This window comes from Dama dama, chromosome 7 (assembly GCF_033118175.1).
Source record: "Dama dama isolate Ldn47 chromosome 7, ASM3311817v1, whole genome shotgun sequence".
NCBI lineage: Eukaryota > Metazoa > Chordata > Mammalia > Artiodactyla > Cervidae > Dama > Dama dama.
Genome location: NC_083687.1, coordinates 31110704 through 31131936, shown reverse-complemented (window position 1 = coordinate 31131936; position 21233 = coordinate 31110704). Strand labels below are relative to the sequence as shown.

At 38.6% G+C, this 21233-nt stretch overlaps 2 protein-coding genes across 2 annotated transcripts; both read left to right on the top strand.

Moving 5' to 3' along the window:
• Nucleotides 1–855: 855 nt before the first annotated feature.
• Nucleotides 856–1785, top strand: LOC133059110 (olfactory receptor 1361-like). The gene has a single exon (XM_061146146.1). It carries the CDS (start codon nt 856–858, stop codon nt 1783–1785), a length of 930 nt encoding a protein of 309 aa, XP_061002129.1.
• Nucleotides 1786–14335: 12550 nt separating this feature from the next.
• On the top strand, nt 14336–15262 carry LOC133059109 (olfactory receptor 12D1-like). Its single transcript, XM_061146145.1, has one exon. It carries the CDS (start codon nt 14336–14338, stop codon nt 15260–15262), a length of 927 nt encoding a protein of 308 aa, XP_061002128.1.
• The last annotated feature ends 5971 nt before the right edge of the window (nt 15263–21233 follow it).

Sequence of the window (21233 nt, the reverse complement as noted above, 5' to 3'; positions counted from 1 at the left end):
AAAGCTTTCCTAAGAAAGTCACTAATTGATCTGAGACTGTGAAAGGATGAGAAGGAGTTGACTCAGAATGAAGCAAAGGAACACAGTCACACAGGAAGAAATGCAAGGCAGCCAGAGTGGCTAGGAAACAGAGAATGAGGGGACTGTAGTGGTAGATGAAGCTGCTGAGATATCTGGAGGTCAAGATACATTGAGCTTTGTTAGATAGAGTGGGGATTTTTGTTCCTTCACAAGCCCAGTGGTTCTCCCGACATCTGTTTTTAAGCAAATAACAGACATGATCAGAGTTTATTTTTTGAAAAGATCACTCTGGTGGCAGTGTGGAGAATATATTGAATGAGGCAACAGTGGAACTATTAAAGCAGTTCAGAGGTTAGCAGGACTCTAGTCATTAACAATAACTTAAACTAGAGTAGTGATTGTGTAGATGGGTAGAAGCGTTCACCAAGCTCCTATGATGAGCCAAACACTAAGCTAAGTACTGAGATGCAGTCTTTGCCTTAGTAGGCTCATGTTCTTGTAATAAAAACTGATTCATAAACAAGTACTTATGCCATCCAATAATATGAAGACGAAGAGAACTCTGTTACCCTTAAAGAACTCTAGGAAGCTCCTGGTGTTCCTTTCATTCCCTCATTTTTGACCCCTTCTCACTTAGATCATCCTTCAGAAAGTGCAAATCCTGTCCCTCCCATTGCTGATTGAGTTTCTTTTCTTCATTCCTGATATTTGTGGTGTAGGGAAACCAACTGATAAGAGAACCTTCAAGGTTAGCTACAATACACTTCAGTAGCTAACTGTGAATGAAACCTCTCTTTAAGGTGATTCTTTTCCTGTAGCCCATCAAGACCTGAAATGAACTGCAGCAAGAACCCTGACTTTGTCCTCTCAGGGCTCTCCAGTGACCCAGACAAACCACAGCTCCTCTTTGCTCTCCTCCTGGCCCTCTACTTGCTGAGTGTCTCAGGAAATGCGCTACTGCTGCTGGCTATCGGAGCTGACCTCCACCTCCACACCCCCATGTTCTTCTTCCTCAGCCAGCTCTCCCTGGTCGACCTCTGCTTCACTACCACCACCGCCCCCAAAATGCTGGAGACTTTGTGGACCAGCAACGGATCGATCTCCTTCTCTGAGTGCCTGGCCCAGTTTTATTTCTTCGCAGTTTTTGCTAATATGGACAACCTGCTTTTGACTGCCATGGCTATCGACCGCTACGCTGCCATCTGCCATCCTCTGCACTACCCACTCCTGATGACTCCTTGCAGATGTGGGCTGCTGGTGGTTGGGTCATGGGGCGTGGCCCACTCTGACTCTTTGATCCAAACCTTGATGCTATCCCAGCTCTCATTCTACACTAATCAAGAAATTCCCCACTTTTTCTGTGATTTTGGACCACTCTTTAGACTTTCCTGCTCTGATACGCACCTCAATGAGGAGCTGGTGATGGTTCTGACAGGACTGTTAGGAATCAGCCCTCTCCTCTGCATCATAAGCTCCTACGCCCATATTTTCCTTGCTGTAGCTCGGGTCCCATCAGCACAGGGCAAAAAGAAAGCCCTGGCCACATGCAGCTCCCACCTCTCCATGGTCATCCTCTTCTACAGCTCGGTCTTTGCCACCTACCTGAAGTCCCCGTCAGCCTCCCATGCCTCTGGGGAGCTGGGTGCTGCTGTCTTGTACACCCTGGTAACTCCCACTCTCAATCCTTTCATTTATAGTTTAAGAAATAAGGATGTGAAGAGATCCCTGAAAAGGATTCTGGGCATAGAGAATTCATGGCATTAGGAATAATTCCCAGAAACAAGTATTGGGAAAAAAATGCACCATTCACCACCACACTGACAAAGTGAGTCAGTTAACACCAAGGCTGTCACATGTCACACAGCATGATATGGTATATTGAAAAGAACACTAAATAGAAATTTGGAGACCTTGCTTCTAGGTTCCACTCTGGGTGCAAGCTTGTATATGTATTCCAGCTATAGGTGTATATATATTATATATTAATCTGTTATTATCTCAAAACATTATACCAGTAATATGTCAAAGGGAATATAATATATATTACATTATAACATATAATTAAGTATATTATATAGATATAATATTCTTAAGATTTGATTGGATGAGCTACTCTTTATATTGCCTTATAAAAATAATACTATTGAAATGTGATCATCTATTCCCATCTTTACCAACATTTTGATCACTATTGCCATTTCTATCACCAGTTTAATAATGAAGATCATCACCATCAGTTTTATTGTAGTCAACATCATCTTTCTGTCATCAGAGTCACCTTACAGATTACCATCTTCAGTTCTCTCTGCATCAGTAACACCAGTATAATCATCATGAGTAAGAGAATAGAAACTGGTCCTATGCACCTTTTCCCCTTTTAATGCCTCATTTTTTCAGACTGTTCTATTAATTTGTTAAAATGACAATCCCAAGCTACCAATCTATCCCTCCCCCTCACTTTTCCTCTCTGATAACTATAAATTCATTCTCTAACTCTGTGAGTTTCTTTCTATTTTGTAAATAAGTTCATTAATATCTTTTTTAGACTGTATGATATATGATATTTGTCTTTTGCTGACTAACTTCACTCAGTATGAAAATCCCCAGCTCCATCCATTTTGCTGCAAATGGCATTATTTCATTCTTTTGAATTGCTGGGTAATATTCCATTGAATATATGTTCCACATCACCTTTATCTATTCATCAGTCAATAGACAGATGGGATTGACATGTACACACTGCTATATTTAAAATAGATAACCAACCATGACCTACAGTAAAAAGATAAAAATAAAGGAAAAAGTTAAAATGAATAAGTGAATTGCATTCAGCTTTAAATATTTTTTAAATATCCATATACTTAGACATGGCAATCAAACCACGAAGAATATATTAAAGTAAATTCTGGAAATAAACAATGCTTGTATAGTGAAAGAATGGAATACAACTAAAAATTCCCAATGACAAAAGAATATTTAAGAACATTATGGTTAGCCGTACTATGAAGCCCAGAAGGATAAAGTATTGAATTGGCCACAAAGTTCACTCAGTTTTTTTAGCCAAACCCCTAACAAATCCATCTACCATGAAGCCAAAGAGCCAGACTATGCTCACCAGCCCTAAGTACTGCCTGGGAGTAAGTGGCAGAGTGGGTAACAATTATTCAGTAGTGATTATATTCTTTGACAACCTATTGTCCCTGGAGAGCCAAAGATAAAGAACTGGATCAAGGAACCAGTTATAGAGATGAATGCCTTTTGCAGAAAGTCCTCTAACACTTTTGGCATCAATTCAAACATGTAGAGATTGTCAAAGAAGGATAAAAATACAAACAGTTAGACTCAGAAACATAACTTACATGTCAGCAATTGCTCCACAGCCATGTCCAGGATCTGGGATCTCTTGTCACTGATATTTATCTCCGTTGCTGGACCATTGTCTAAAGGTGAAAACGCCCACATGGCTGGTATCAACTCTGAGGTGCTGAAATTGAGTAAGAATATTACTGACAAGAGTTCCTGCAAAGAAGGTCTGCATCTTGAGCACAAATTTTGTTGTCAGTCTTGTCCTTCTGAGATCAAGCTCTGAGCCTTTGGAGTGGGAGCACTGACTCCAAGACCATAGACTACGAGAGAACTAACCCTAGGGAGTATCAAATAGTGAGAACTCACACAAAGGAAACCACTGGAATACAAGACCCGGCATCACCCAACCTCCAGTAGCACCTTGTGCGGACACCTCATCTAAACAACAAACAAAACAAAAATACAAACCCAATCATCAGCAGACAAGTTTACCACCTCACTCAGCCTTGCCCATCAGAGGAAAAAGACAAACAAATGAAAACTCAGCAGAAATCTCACCCTATACAACACAAAAGACCCCGAATAGCCAAAGCAGTCTTGAGAAAGAAGAATGGAGCTGGAGGAATCAACCTTCCTGACTTCAGATTATACTACAAAGCTACAATCATCAAGACAGTATGGTACTAGCACAGAAACAGAAACAGACCAATGGAACAAGACAGAAAGCATAGAAATAAACCCATGCACCTATGGATACCTTATTTTCGACAAAGGAGGCAAGAATATACAATGGGGCAAAGACAGCCTCTTCAATAAATGGTGCTGGGAAAATTGGACAGCTACATGTAAAAGAATGAAATTAAAACACTTCCTAACACCATACACAAAGATAAACTCAGTTTGGATTAAAGACCTAAATGTAAGACCAAAAAATATAAAACTCTTACAGGAAAACATAGGCAGAATACTCGATGACTTAAATTAAAGCCAGACTCTCTATGACCCACCTCCTAGACTAATGGAAATAAAAACAAAAGTAAACAAGTGGGACCCGATTAAACTCAAAAGCTTTTGCACAGCAAAGGAAACTATGAGCAAAGTGAAAAAACAACCCTCAGAATGGGAATAATAGCAGATGAAACAACTGACAAAGGATTAATTTCCAAAAGATACAAGCAACTCATACAACTCAATACCAGAAAAAAAAAAAAAAAAAAAACAATCACAAAGTGGGAAAAAAAACCTAAACAAACATTTCTCCAAAGAAGACATACAGATGGCTAACAACACATGAAAAGTTGCTCAGCATCACTCATTATTAGGGAAATGCAAATCAAAACTATAATGAAATATCACCTCACACCAGTCAGAATGGCCATTATCAAAAAGTCTACAAACAATAAATGCTGGAGAGGGTGTGGAGAAAAGAGAACACTCTTGCACTGTTGGTGGGAATGTAAATTGATACAGCCACCATGGAAGAAGGTATGGAGATGTCTTAAAGAACTAAGAATAAAACTACTGTCAGTTCAGTTCAGTCACTCAGTCACGTCCAAATCTTTGCGACCCCATGGACTGCAGCATGCCAGGCCTCCCTGTCCATCACCAACTCCCAGAGTTTACTCAAACTCATGTCCATGAGTCAGTGATGCCATCCAACCATCTCATCCTCTGTCATCCCCTTCTCCTCCTGCCCTCAATCTTTCCCAGCATCAGGGTCTTTTCAAATGAGTCAGTTCTTTCCATCAGGTGGCCAAAATATTGGAGTTTCAGCTTCAACATCAGTCCTTCCAATGAACACCCAGGACTTATCTCCTTTAGTATGGACTGGTTGGATCTTCTTGCAGTCCAAGGGACTCTCAAGAGTCTTCTCCAACACCACAGTTCAAAAGCATCAGTTCTTTGGTGCTCAGCTTTCTTTACAGTCCAACTCTCACATCCATACATGACTACTGGAAAAACCATAGCCTTGACTAGATGGACCTTTGTTGGCAAAGTAATGTCTCTGCTTTTTAATATGCTGTCTAGGTTGGTCATAACTTTCCTCCCAAGGAGTAAGCGTCTTTTAATTTCATGGCTGTGGTCGCCATCTGCAGTGATTTTGGAGCCCCCAAAAATAAAGTCAGCCACTGTTTCCACTGAAAAACTACCATATGACCCAGCAACCCCACTCCTAGGCATATGCCCTTTGGAAACCAAACTGAAAAAGGCACATGTATCCCATTATTCATTGCAGCACTGTTTACAATAGCTAGAACATGGAAGCAACATAGATGTCCATCATCAGATGAATGGATAAAGAAGTTGTGATACATATACACAATGGAATATTACTCAGACACAAAAAGGAATACCTTTGAGTCAGTTCTAATGAGGTGGATGAACCTAGAACCTATTATACAGAGTGAAGTAAGTCAGAAAGAGAGAGATAAATATCATTTTCTAATGCATATATATGGAATCTAGAAAAATGGTTATGAAGAATTTATTTACAGGGCAGCAATGGAGAAACAGGCATACAGAATAGACTTGTGGACATAGGGAGAGGAGAGGAGAGGGTCAGATGCATGGAAAGAGTAACAGGGAAACTTACATTAGCATATGTAAAATAGATAACCAATGGGAATTTGACGTATGGCTAAGAAACTCAAACAGGGGCTCTGTTTCACCCTAGAGAGGTGGGATGGGGACAGAGATGGGAGGGAAGTTCAAAAGGGAGGGGATATAGGTATACCTATCGCTGATTCAGGCTGAGGTTTGACAGAAAACAACAAAATTCTGCACAGCAATTATCCTTCAATAAAAAAAATAAAAAAGAATGACTTCTTGGCTTTTTGTAACCTGCTCACCACCTTCTATTTGTCTTATGAATTGAGATCTTTACTCATATTTTTAAACCCTAAAATGCAAATTCAAATAAATATAATATGCTTTGCAAAAAAGAAACATAACTTACACAATGAGCACTCAGTAATTGCTATTTATTTGTATTATAGTCATAGTATATACTAGAATAAGAAATTATTAATGTGATGAACATATAATGAACTTCCAAATAGCAAAAATGTGACTTGTAATATGAAGATGGACAAAGGATATGTCATTTATAATTGGAATTAAAAATCCTGGATAGATGTCAGAACACATATAAATATCCTTTGGATAAGGCATATAGAGTACTTTTACCTAAAGGATATAGCAAGAAGTGAAGATACACATTGGAGAGACCAACTTCATTCTCCTAGGGGGAAATGTGAGCTTGGGAATTCCAAAATTAAAGGAAATAGCTTAGTGTTAATACCAACAGTCAATCCTAAAGGAAATCAGTCCTGAATATTCATTGGAAGGACGGATGCTGAAGCTGAAGCCCCAATACTTTGGCCATCTGATGGAAAGAACTGACTCATTGGAAAAGACCCTGGTGCTGAGAAAGATTGAAGGCAGGAGAAAGGGCCGACAGAGAATGAGATGGTTGGATGCCATCACCGACTTGATAGACATGAGTTTGAGTAGGCTCTTGGAGTTGGTGATGAACAGGGAAGCCTGTCATGTTGCATCCATGGGGTTGCAAAGATGCAGACACAACCTAGCAACTGAACTGACAGATAACACACTAGTACTCCAAAATTTACTGGCTTAAAACCACTTGTTTCATTAAATTGCATTATTGTGTGGGTCAGAGATTGGGGCAGGAGGAAAACAGCAATAGTTGACTCTGCTAAAGAAAGTCTGGGGCCTCTCAATTAGGTTAACCTGAACAATTGGACATGGAATAGCTGGGAGCTGATTAAGTCTTTCCCTGTGTTTCTCTCTTTATCTGGTTTCTCCTCATAACAGTTGGACATGGTATAGCTGGGAACTGATAAAATCTTTCCCTTTTTTTCCTCTCTTTCTCCACTTTCTCCTTGTGACTACCCTGTGCTTCATCAGCAAGGATAATGCAGGGCAAACTTTCAACGTGGGGGGCCAACAAACCAAGGCAAAAGCTGTTAGTCATTGAAAGAAAAAACCCATAACCAGAATTAACATCACTTCTATCATATTCTATTAGTTTAAGAAGCCACAGGCCAAACTCATAATTCTTCATAGAGAGAGGAAATAAATCCTATCTCAATAGAAAGAGTGTCAAAGCATTGTGGCTTATCAGTCCCACCACTAACTACAAATAACTTTCATTGTCCCCATGTACAAAGTACACTTACTCCCTCTCCTAGTTCTAAAATGTATCACATTACATCAGCTCAAAGTCCAGGTCTTTTCATCAAATCAAGGTACAAATGGGGCTTCTTGTGTAGATCCTTCAAGTATGATTTCTTGTATTCTGAAGAACTTAGAACTAAAGAGTCAGATTATCTGCCCATCACAAACTCAACAAATAATAATGCAATAGGTATAAAATGACCAAAACAGAAAACTTTTATTGCAAAAGGGAAAAATGGGAGGTACGTAACAGCAACATAGCAGTACTGAACTCTAGCTGGGGGCATTTTTCTAAATTTGCCCCCTAAAGCCCAATATGATGAAATCGAAAATTATGATGCCAATGAAATTCTTTTATTTTAGGGCCTTACAATTATTATTAAGATATACTCAATTAGACAAATGCCATATTCACAAAGCTCTTTGATACAGGCTTTTCTCTGAGTTGGGCTGAGGGTCAGGATACTTTGGAACAATATTGTTAAGATTTCTAGGAACATTTTTGTCTGGTTGAAAGGGTGTATAAGTCATGTCCTTAAGATTCTTAGAGGATTTCAAATCTAGCACAGAGAGTCTAGGAGATCTGACCTTAAGTTTTTTTAGAATCTAAACTAGGTTTCCTCTTTATTTTACTGAGGTCCCAACAAAGGATCTTACAGCCACATCCTTGAAATCTCTAACCAAAGGCCACATTTTACTCCCAGCACCTTAGAATTTGATCTCTGCCCTGATGCCATTTTTACTTTGATAACCTTCTACCATGTAGAGTATCTAGAACTTACATACAGTTAAACTTTTGAGTCTGAACTGTCCTGGTTTCTTTAATTTTCCTCTAAATTCTGCTTGAAAGCTGAATCGTTTGGTGTTTAGCTCATCTCATTCCTTATGTATTTTATAATAGTCAACTAAAAGAAATTGCTCAGAACTTTCACAATTCTTCCCGGTAGTCTCCTTAGCAAGATATACTGGCTCAGGGTGATGTCAGCATCATAGCTGAATGGCTCTCTTTGTAGCTCCCCTTCCATCTAAAACCAGTGAAGCATCCATAACTCAACAAAGTTGCCTCTGCCCAACACCCCATGATGCCAGAGCATTCCACACATCTGTGCATATAAGCGTTTGGACTGGAACATATAGAAAAGGCACAACCAGGAGCAGAGGAGGGGTGGGGATAATAATTTCCAACCTCCAGGGACAGTTGCTGAGCCTACAGCCCCAGAAAACATGAGGCAGCATGCGACTCCAGCCTCTGAGCCTCAGCAGTCCCCGTGGCCACAGGGATCCAAGTGGTAGAGAGAGTGAGGCCTGGGACCCCATTGCTCTAGTTGTGGAGACACTCCAACTCCAGGCAGCTTCCACCCACAGCAGCAATGCCCATGAACCCAACAACCCCGGACAACACGGGGACCCTCCTAATCCTGGCTCCCCAGCCACCCCCACCCTTTTCCTGTGGTGGCCGGAGCCTGCAACCCAGGAGACCCTGGGTACAGTGGAGGTGCCGGCCTTTCCAGTGCCCTAGGTGGTAATGCCAGTGACACCGGCTGGGCAAGGCACCAACAACCCCGGAGGCACAAGCAGTGACAACTGGGGTACTGGTGACACCTTGACAGAGGTGCTGGAGGGCGGAAAGTGCCAATTCTCAAACGTCACCAGAGGTAGCTCGGGTAAGAGAAACCAAAAATTTGTCCAATAGTGCTACCTGCTAGGAACTGAAAGGTTGTTGCTGAACCACAAAAGACTCGGATTCTTGGCCTCTGGAGGAGAAGAATTCAATCAGAGGCCAGTGACGAGGCTTGACCACTCAGAGCTTTTGTGTAATAAAGTTTTACTACAGTATAAAAGAGATAGAGAAAGCTTCTGACATAGACATCAGAAGAGGGCAGAAAGAGTGCCCCCCTGCTAGTCTTTAGCTGGATGTGATATAGCTACTGGCAAGCTGTTAATTATAGAAAGGAGATGTCTCAAAACTCAGAGTGGCACCAGACCCCTCACTCATAACTTGCATCTTGAGATAACATTGGCACCAGGTGAGTCATCCCGGGCCATAAAATGATTGACATGAATCTTGAAGAAATGCAGGTTTCCAAGTAAATATATAGTTTCCTTAACTTAGATTAAGAGAACAAGTATGAGTAATACATACAGGTTTGTCAAGTGGATTCTGAGTCTTAGGTGAAAGGACTCGAAGAAAGAGTCTAGGGTAAATACATAGTTCATTAACATAGCTTAAGACAAACATTTCCATAAGAAAAACGCATTGGTTAGCTCATGGTTTGAGACAAGTTCAGGTGGAGCCAGGTGTCATCATGGCAACACAGAATTTTAAGAGAAACCTCCTTTTAGATTTGTATAGAGAAGGGGAAAAAGATAAATCTAACACTTGTTTGTTTCCTCCTGCGCTTAAAAGAGGGATAAAAAATGTCTAACACTTGCACTCCATTACCTCCATTTGGAGACCCCTGGCCTTCCTGCCTGTTAGCCTCTTAGAACCAGAGGAAAGACCTCTACTTTCTTACTGGTTGAGTCCTCAGAATCAAGTTAAAGAAGAAAAAGTTTTACCTACAGAAGAAAGTGAAAGTCATTCAGTAGTGTCCGACTCATAATCTATACAGCCCATGAAATTTTCCAGGCCAGAATACTGGAATGGATAACCTTTCCCTTCTCCAGGGGATCTTCCCAGCAGAGGGATCAAACCTAGGTCTCCTACATTGAGGGCAGATTCTTTACCAGCTGCACCAACAGGGAATCCCAAGAATACTGGAGTGGGTAGCATATCCCTTCTCCAGCAGATCTTTCGGACCAAGGAATCGGACTGGGGTCTCGGATTTTTTACCAACTGAGTTGTCAGGGAAGCCCACCTACAAAGCCCACCGCTTGAAACTTAGAAGTAAACAAGATGTTCTTCAACAGGTGAGCAGATACACTGGAGCATCCATACACGTGCATGCCTCCTCAGTCTCAGTTGTGTCCAACTCTTTGCGACGCAATGGATTGTAGCCCATCATGCTCCTCTGTCCATGGAATTTTCCAGGCAAGAATACTGGAACAGGTTGCCATTTCCTCTTCCAGGGGATCTTTCCAACCCAGAGACTGAATCCACATCTCTTGCCTCTTGCATTGGCAGGCAGATGCTTTACTAACTATGCCACCTGGGAAGCCATAGCCATACAATGGATAGGTTAAAAAAAAAGCACAGCTATCAAGCCACAAAAAGACATGAAGGCATCTTAAAGGCATATTACTAAGTGAAAGAAGCCAATCTGAAAGGCTTCATTCTGTATGATTCCAAGTTCATGGCATTCTGAAAAAGATCAGTGGTTGCCAAGAGTCTGGGGAGGGAGAGATATAGAGATTTTTAGGGCAGGAAAACTATTCTGTGTGATACTGTAACAGTAGATACCTGACATTATCCATTAGTCCAAACCCATAGAATGAACAACATAAAGAATGAGACACAATGCAAATGGTGGGCTAGAGAAGCAAATGGCAACCGATTCCAGTATACTTGTCTGGGTAATTCTATGGACAAAGGAGCCTGGAGGGCTACAGTCCATGGGGTCACAAGAGTTGGACATGACTTCACAAATAAACCATGACCACCACATGGGCTTAATCAGTAATGATGTGCCAGTGTTAGTTCATTGATTGCAACAAAGGTATTACTCTGGTACAAATGCTGGTAGTGAGGAGGCTGTGTGGGAATCAAGAAGGGGTTATGTAGAAACTTTGTACTTTCTGCTCAATTCTTCTGTGAACCTAAAAGTGCTCTGAAAGTCTGTTAATTTAAAACAACAACAATAAAATCTATGTAACTAAGAAGCAAATTTAAAATGAATTAGAATCTTAAGTAATTGCTGTCTGATACAAAACCAAAATATACAAATCAGTTATTACCTACAGCAATAATGATTTTATAGAAAAGTTAGTAAGATTTAAAATACAACCATAATAGAAATGAATTCACTTTTTAAAAATGAACAAAACTTGCCAAAAAAAATGTTTAATTCTATCCAAAGATTTAAATTAAAACTGAATAAAAGTAGCAATATATCACATTTAAATATGAGATAATTAAACTGTAAACAGGTCATTTGCACAAAAAAGTAAAAGCAAAATGAATCCAATATGCTTTAAAGAAAATTCCAGAATGAGTTCAAAGGGAATAATGAGGTAGACCACACAATTAATGAATAATGTTGTCACCTAGACCACTCACTTTAGAGTCTGAGCAGGTCAGGCTTATCAAAGGCATGCAGTCACAGGGAAAGTGGCTAATTTGGTTGGGTCACAGAACTTCAACTGGGCCCATCAGGGCCACAACCAATCCATTCACCATTAAGCCAGATAGACAGGCTATACCCGCCAGCCCCAAGTACCCTCTGGGAGTGGCAGAGTGGGTAACAATTACTAGTAGTGATTATATCCTTTGACAACCACCCAGAAGTATCCAGTTATCCCTGGAGAGTCAAAGATAAAGAACTGGATCAAGGAACCAGTCATAGAGATAAATGCCTCCTGCAGGAAGCCCTCTAGCATTTTTGGCATCACTTTAAAGATGTAGGGAAAAAGAAAAAAGATTTGGAGATTGTCAAGGAAGAACAAATACAAATACATGGACTCAGAACAATAATTTACACAATGAGTATACAATAATTCTTATTGACTTGTATTCTATTCATAGCATATCCTACAATAAGAAATTATTAATGTGATGAATATGTAATGAGTTTTGGCAAAGCAAGAAAAATAAACTGCAGTAGAAAGATACATCAAGTACATGGCATTTATAACTGTAATTAGAAAACCTTGATAGATGTTAGATCACTCCTTGAATGAATCAGATAAAATATTTTTACCTAAAGGATATAGGAAGCAGTGAAGATACACATTGGAAAGACCAGCCTCATTCTCCCAGAGAGAAATGTGAGCTCAGGGAGCCCAAAATTAAAGAAAATATTTTAATGTTAATACTAACAGTGAAGAATGAGATTTAGAAGAAAAAAAAACAATACTACTTCTCCATATTCCTCTTTTCTTTTTTGTCTTCCATAGAACCACAATAATAAGTGAGTAAAATATTTAAAAGATATTTAAATACAGATATTTTTCTGTATGGATCAATGGGATATCACTGGCCCTCTTTCTTTAACTGTCCTTGCTCAATTTCCTTCCATTTCACACAGAGTTTTTGAAGGAAAGGGCCCAAGATAAGAAAGTGCATCCATACCTCTGGTCCCAGGAAATCAAGGATAATTTAAGAAAACACAAGGTCATTGTGAATTGTCTCAAATTGTTTGTGTTTCTAAAACTAAGAAAGAAACACAGTAAGCAAAAAAATAGGAACAACAACAAAAATGGAGCTCAAGATAGGAATTCCCCAGGGAGAATTCTCTTATATTGCAAGTAAAGAAAGGTAATGTGTTAATTCTTAAAATAATTATCACAAACCCAGGGGACACCCTCTCTCGGGGTTTATATATCTAAAGCTCTGTGGATCATAAAAGACAGGCAGAATTTCAGAAAGAAGAGGTTTCAGAAGATGAAGAGCTTATTCTATAATTCCAATATAAACTATCACATCAAATATTTTTCTACTTTTTATTTATCAATAATTTTTCTACTATTTACTTTTCAGGAGTGTCAACCTGATAAGCCTTCTTAGCTGTGAATTTGAATACTCAACCAGGTAGGAGAATGCACCAGGAGACAGGGTAGGGAGTTGCCCATATTCTCTGTCTTCTTGCCTGTATTAAATTTACAAGCCAAGGATTTAGACCTGCTTCCTATCTTATGATGAACCTTGTGTTTGTGGGTTATGAAGGCTCTTTACTGCCTACAATTTTATTGCTGTATTGCTATAAATTCTCTAAAGTAAATATGTAATCTCTAAATATTCACGATGCAGTGAAATAGATCATTTAATACAGAAGGTCCAATTGCTTTTTTTTAATGTTAGGAAAAGGTTTTTTCTCCAAATGAATTTTTTATACAATTTTGTTTTGTGAGTAGAGAACCAAAAATTATATTGGGCATATCATTTTTATCTTAAGCAAGAGTGACAAAGTTTAACAATATACAAAATATACATGGCTATTAAGAAAAGTTAATCTGAATTCCTTGAAGCCAGCCTTTCACAAAGGTGTAATAAAAGTTAGATAATTTCTCAAATTTTTCTATAGCTATGAAGCCTAGAATCCCACAGGACCCCTAGAAATGTCCCCTAATTCACTTTTTTATTCTAGTCACATAGGATCTTTTGTCTCTCTTCTCAGGGATTTTGCAAACTTCAAGTGATTTCCTTTTTTGTTGGGAGCACTCCAAAATGTGCATCTCTATTCAGATTTCCTTATAGCTCTTATTATTGTGTCATTGTCTATTTTTTATAAGTAAAAACCCTTCAGATGGTTTCCTACTAGGTCAAGAGCTAGCAGTGATGGAATGTTTAAAAATTCACCCTCTCTTAGAGCTGACTTAGGATGATTAAAGGGAAGTTGTATTAGAATGTAGAAGTTCACAGCCAGATAAGGTAGTAGGCTGGCCACATGCTCTGAATCTCTGGGTGAAAGAAAAATAATAATGATAAATCTGATAAAGAAAAAAAGTGGTTGAGTAACAGTCCAAAACCAACACGTAACTTAATATTTAAGAAGTTAATGGTCCAATTATCATACAACTTCTGGTGCTGCGACTATTTAAAATAACAATGCTCTCCCTCAAGATATTATTGTCTAGGTAGGAAAATTCTCAGCAGGAGGACTCTGGTTCTCACAGCAGATAACATTTTGTATATTGCTTTGTCTTTTAAGTGATGCTGAATCAAACATCAGTTACTGAATTTCTTCTCTTGGGAGTGACAGACATCCAAGTACTGCAGCCTGTTCTCTTTGTGGTTTTCCTTGCAATTTACTTTCTCAGTTTGGCTGGAAATGGAGCCATCCTGATGGTTGTCATCTCTGATCCAAGACTTCATTCCCCTATGTATTTTTTCCTGGGAAACCTGTCATGTCTAGATATCTGCTACTCTACGGTGACACTGCCAAAGATGCTAGAGAACCTCCTCTCTACACACAGAGCAATTTCCTTCTTGGGGTGCATGAGCCAACTTCATTTCTTCCACTTTCTGGGTAGTACAGAGGCCATGCTGGTGCCCTTGATGGCCTTTGACCGCTTTGTGGCTATCTGCAAACCGCTTCGTTACACTCTTATCATGAATCATCAGGTCTGTTTGCAGATGGCTGTCACTGTCTGGATCTTTGGTTTTTTTCATGCCCTGCTGCACTCAGTAATGACATCTCGCTTAAACTTCTGTGGTTCCAACCACATCCATCACTTCTTCTGTGATGTTAAGCCATTGCTCAAGCTAGCCTGTGGGGACACTGAGCTCAACCAGTGGCTGCTCAATAATGTCACGGGGACCTTTGCCATGGGCTCATTCTTTCTAATACTTCTGTCCTATTTCTACATTATTATTTATCTTTTCTTTAAGACCCATTCTTGCAGCATGCTTCATAAAGCACTGTCCACTTGTGCCTCTCACTTCATAGTAGTTATTCTTTTATTTGGTCCTATTATTTTCATTTACATTCGTCCTGCCTCAGGTAGCTCCATGAACCAGGACTGGATTGTTGCCATTATGTACAGTGTGGTCACTCCTGTACTAAATCCACTGATATATACTTTAAGGAACAAGGAAGTGAAGGGGGCCTTGAGGAGGATGATCAGAAGGAGACTCTGACTTGAAGAAGTCTAGAGAACTCTTCTGAGGCATAAATAAACAGGCAATGAGACAGTTGAGATGTGAAATAATACTGCTTCTCAAATTGTTTATTATATACATATATATAACAGATGGAATTGCTGCTGCTGCTGCTGCTGCTAAGTCGCTTCAGTCGTGTCCGACTTTGTGCGACCCCATAGATGGCAGCCCACCAGGCTCCCCCATCCCCGGGATTCTCCAGGCAAGAACACTGGAGTGGGTTGCCATTTCCATCTCCAACGCATGAAAGTGAAAAGTGAAAGTGAAGTCACTCAGTCGTGTCCGACTCGTAGTGACCCCATAGACTGCAGCCTACCAGGCTCCTCCATCCATGGAATTTTCTAGGCAAGAGTACTGGAGTGGGTTGCCATTGCCTTCTCCAGATGGGATTGTAAAGGAAAAATAACTGGGAGTGTCTTGTCTAGTGTTCAACAATGCATTCTTAGGTAATAGAAATCAAATGTGAACAAATGAAATACCAGCCATGGAAGTCTAACGCTGAATTTGCTTTTGAGTTACAAGTGATAAAGTTGATTTGTTATATATTGTAATAAGCTCTTCCTTGAATTTAGTTATAGGAATATGTCTCTATTGCCTTTGTAGTGTGTAGACAGTTTGTAAGCCTATGTATATGATCCCTCCAGGTTAGCATATTTTAATGTGAGAAGTAAAATTATGATGCTTTCAGATCTTGAGGATTTTAATTTAGGACCATAATTACTCAATTATAAATGCAAATATTAACTCACAATTTAACATATGATTTAAGGGGACTTTTTAAGAGGTACATCGTGATTTCTTATCACGGGAGGCAAATGTGATAATTAAAGAAGCAGGGAGGCAAAATGATAATTAAAGAAAATGACACTGTAATCATGAAACAGAAAATAACCAATGGTCCACTCTAAAGAGTTTTGGAACCACTGTTTTCAGAGATTTTTAAAAGTCAATGGCAAAACTCAAATTTCAAATTACTATGAAATGTTATTAAAAGTTGAGGTTGGTTGAAAAAACATCTCAAGAATATCTTCTATCTTACCTGTGGTTTTTTTTCTGGGTTTCTGGTCATGGAAAATGTTGACTTACAGAAGGTTTCCTTTTTTTGTTTCGTTTTCCTATTCTACCCTCATTTCAACAAACTGTAAAACAATGTAAGATGGTATAATAAAGGAGAGATATTAAGAATAAACAAATGTTTGTTTTCTTTCCATTTTCTGTTCTCAGTCTTACACTTAGTGGCTTTAACTGGTAATATTCTCATTATCATCGCAACTCTCATGAATGACAGTCTCTATTCAACTATGTATCTCTTCTGTAAACATCTCTCTTTCTTAGACCTGTTATTTCTGTCATTGTACCAAGGCTCATTTGCAATTCATTCATGCATACTGGCAATATTTCCCTCTGGGAATGCATATTGCAGTGTTTTGCTTTCACTCTCTGTGGTTTTGTGGAGAAGGCCATACTCAGAGTGGTGTCTTAGGATCACTATGTGGCCGCCTGCCTTCCATAGTGCTCTGAAATCATCATGAATGTCAACACTTGTATTCATGAAATCTTAGCCTCTGGATCAGTGGAGTCCTCTCTGGAATCATGCATACATCTGCTACTTTCTCCAACCCCTTCTATGGTGCCAACATCATTTACCATCTCTTTTGTTATGTCCTCCAGCTCCTGAAATTCACTTGTTCTGATGGGTATATCAGTGAGCTTGAGGTTACTGGCTTCCTGTCCTTGGTGACATTTCTTTGTTTTGTCCCAGTTTGATTCTCCCACACACACACATATGTGTTGAGGATCCCATCTGCTGAGGGCACAGCCATGGCCTTTTCCATTTGTCCCCCAACCTAGCTGTCATCATATTGCTTAACTCTACTGGTGTCTTGGAGTTTCTAAAGCCACATTCTGATGCTCCAGCAGCATTAGACTCTTTGCTTACTGTTTTCTATACTGTTTTGTGTCCAACACTTAATCCAATGATCTAAAGCCTGAGAAACAAAACCACGAAGCCAGCTCTAACAAAGTTTGCAAAAGAAGAAAAGCCTACCTCTTTTGATGAGTCACATTTATTCATTCCTCACTGAGAAACAAATCAAAATATATTGGGAAAACATGAGTCAGTCAAGGAATTAAAGTTCAAGCATAACTCATTATAAGGAAAGTTATATGACTGGACTATCTCTGAGCAATAAAAACATTTACATAGAGTTATCTAAAAATTATTCTTGTAAATACAGTAGATTTAAATCTCACTGCACAATGCCAAGTACGGTGAAAATGTAAATTTCTTTAACTCAAAAGACTCCAAGTTAATTTTCCTTTCTAACTCATTTCTTTTTTCTTTTTTTTTCCTTTCTTGGTTTTCCTGTTTACTTTTTTTTTGTTTTCACTTTGACTCATATTTTATCTTAGGTTATTATTGTCTCCTGTGCTTTCTTTGCTTGGTACATATCTATCTTTTCCTTCACTTTTAATTTTTCCAGGTTCCTTTGCTTTAATCAAGACTCAATAGATAATGTATAGACAGACCTTGGTTTTGTTTCAGTTCAAGGGTCCCTCTTCAGTAATAAGGTAATTCCTTTAAAATTTCTGTACCACATTTTGTCTGATTTTTATTCCACTGTTTTTCTGTGCTTCTAATGCTTTTGAACTGTGGTGTTGGAGAAGACTCTTGAGAGTCCCTTGGACTGCAAGGAGATCCAACCAGTCCATCCTAAAGGAGATCAGTCCTGAATGTTCAGTGGAAGGACTGATGTTGAAGCTGAAACTCCAGTACTTTGGCCACCTGATGTGAAGAACTGACTCATTTGAAAAGACCCTGATACTGGGAATGATTGAAGGCAGGAGGAGAAGGGGATGAAATGGTTGGATGGCATCACTGACTCAATGGACATGAATTTGAGTAAACTCCAGGAGTTGGTGATGGACAGAGAGGCCTGGTGTGCTGCAGTCCATGGGGTTGCAAAGAGTTGGACACAACTGAGCGACTAAACTGAACTGAACTGAATCTCTTGCTTTCTTATTGTTGTCTTTGTCATATGTCATTCATCTTTGTCATATTTTACCTTTGCTATATGTTCTTTCTCTTTAATGACAGTGATTGTAAGGGCATCTGTACATTGCTTTCTGGCTCATTTCTATCAAAGTAAAGAAAAACCCATTTTTTTCTGAGTTACAATCAAGTTTGGAATGTTATATCCTAGGTAAGCATGTAAGAGAACCACTTGGGCCTCAATGTTTTCTGTCTGTTTAGGAGTCCAACTAAGGTTCTATTACTCTTACAGGGCTTCAGTTGGTAATACGCATGGTCACCATAGAAAAGTCTTATTATGTCATCTGGGTTGCATCCTTGTCTTTCATGTGAGTGAGAAGTTTAAAAAATACAACAATTGGTGACTTATAAAATATATATAGGAATAAATACAAACACAGTTAAATTAATATGTTTTTAAAAGGCACATTTGAAAAATAAGCAAAAAGTATCATGTAAATATAATATACAGTGACTAAAATGTAAAACTTAATGCATGGTATAAGCAGCAGATAAAATGCAAGAAAAAGCAGAATGAATTAGCTGACAGATTCAAGAATTTCCCATAAAAATGAGAATAAAAAAACATGAAAAAGAACTTAGGAGTCATAAAGATAGGAAAAATATTTAATATTTGTGTAATAATAGTTTCAGAAAGATCTACTTTCCATGCAGTGGAGGGAATATGTAACAGGCAGTATTCAGAGAAATAACTTTAAAGGGTTTTATCCCAGAACTCACAGAAATAAATGTAGACCTTCAGGTTTGAGAAGCACTACAAAAATTGGCCAGTATAAGTAAAATGAATACAAATGCAGTTATATCATTCTGAAACTATAAAATAATGAAACTAGAAATTTTAAAAACCTTAAAACAGAAAAACTGATTTAAAAATACCAGTTATATCCTAGAAGTTTCATTATTTTACCTTTTTTATTTAGTTCCATAATCCATTGGAAAACAGTTTTTGAGATGGCATAAGGTAGATGTCATTCTTCATTTTATTCATTGATATCCAATTAACTACAATAATTAATTGAAAAAAAATTTTCCCCCTAAAGAATTGCACTTGGTACTTTTGTAATAAGTTTAATAACTGTATACGTATGGGAGTCTCATATGTATACAAAGCAGAGACATTACTTTGCCAATAAAGGTCCTTCTAGTCAAAGCCATGGTTTTTCCAGTAGTCATGTATGGATGTGAGACTTGGACTATGAAGGAAACTGAGCACCGAAGAATTGATGCTTTTGAACTGTGGTGTTGGAGAAGACTCTTGAGAGTCCCTTGGACTGCAAGGAGATCCAACCAGTCCATCCTAAAGGAAATCAGTGCTGAATATTCATTGGAAGGACTGATGGCTGACACTGAAACTCCAATACTTTGGCCACCTGGTGTGAAGAACTGACTCCTTAGAAAAGATCCTGATGCTGGGAAAGATTAAAGGCAGGAGGAGAAGGGGCTGACAGAGGATGAGATGGTTGGATGGCATCACTGACTTAATGGACATGAGTTTGAGCAAGCTCTGGGAGATGGTGATGGACAGGGAGGTCTGGTGTGCTGCAGTCCATGTGGTTGCAAAGAGTCAGACACAACAGAGCGACTGAACTGAACTGATGGGAGTCTCTCATCTGTTCAATTGTTTATGTGTTTATGCTTATTCTATCAAGCTCTATTAATTACTGTAGCTATACAGTAGTTTCTTATATTCAGTTATCTAAGTTTTCTAACTCTGCTCCTTCAGATCTTACGGTCTACTCTGAATCTTTTGCTTACCCATATATTTTAGAAACAGGTTTTTAATTAAAAAAAAAAAAAACCTTCCAAGATGTTGACTGAAGTACCTTGAATCAATAGATTAAACTGAACAATCTTCTTTACAAGGCTGCATCTTCTAATTTATAAACAGGGTAATTTATGAACAGGGCACTTTTCTGAATTTCTTTAGGTTTTTTAAAAATTCTGTCAGAAATAATGTATAATTTTGAATGCAGTGATTTCAGACATCTTTAATTTGATTTATCTCTATGTATTTGATGTTATTTTAAGTTGTATTTTTAAAAATTTAATTGTCCAATTTTTGTGATCAGTATATAGAAATCCGGTAGGTTTTGTACATTAACCTTATATTCATTGATCTTCTCTATATATGTATACTTTCTAATAGATCTTTATAGATTCTTTTCAATTTCTAGTATACATTATTATCTGAGAATAAAGAGTTTCACTTCTTAGCTGCTCCTTCTGCTAAGTCGCTTCAGTCGTGTCCAACTCTGTGCAACCCCATAGACGGCAGCCCACCAGGCTCCGCCGTCCCTGGGATTCTCCAGGCAAGAACATTGGAGTGGATTGCCATTTCCTTCTCCAATGCATGAAAGTGAAAAGTGAAAGTGAAGTTGCTCAGTTGTGTCCCACTCTTTGCAACCCCATGGACTGCAGCCCACAAGGCTCCTCTGCCCATGGGATTTTCCAGGCAAGAGTACTGGAGTGGGTTGCCACTGCCTTCTCCGATTACTTAGCTACTAAAATTTAAAACTTTCATTTAAAAAAAAAACAAAAACTTTCATTTATTTTCCTTGCTATTGGGCTGGCTAGGGTCAGATTAGGATCAAATTATGGTTCAGTTAATCCTAGCAATGTAATCATGTTTAGTAAATGGCTTATTTTTCCTGAAATGTTTATTTTCTCTGTAACACATGGATACCTTGAGAATTGAGATAATGTTTGTGATGTGTTGCACAGATCTTTGAAAATTGTCCCATAAATAGTAGATACTAGTGGAAAAATACGGTCAAATTCTTAATACTCTAATATTGTAATGGTGGTGATTAAGTCACTTTAATATAAGTGATAAAAGATAAAAGTATGTCAAATTACTATAGAAGAGTGATGTCACCAAGATGGCCACATAGATTGTTC

Bases quoted from the DNA above. Each gene is read 5' to 3' on its own strand.
- LOC133059110 (XM_061146146.1), top strand. From the start codon at position 856: ATGAACTGCAGCAAGAACCCTGACTTTGTCCTCTCAGGGCTCTCCAGT.
- LOC133059109 (XM_061146145.1), top strand. From the start codon at position 14,336: ATGCTGAATCAAACATCAGTTACTGAATTTCTTCTCTTGGGAGTGACA.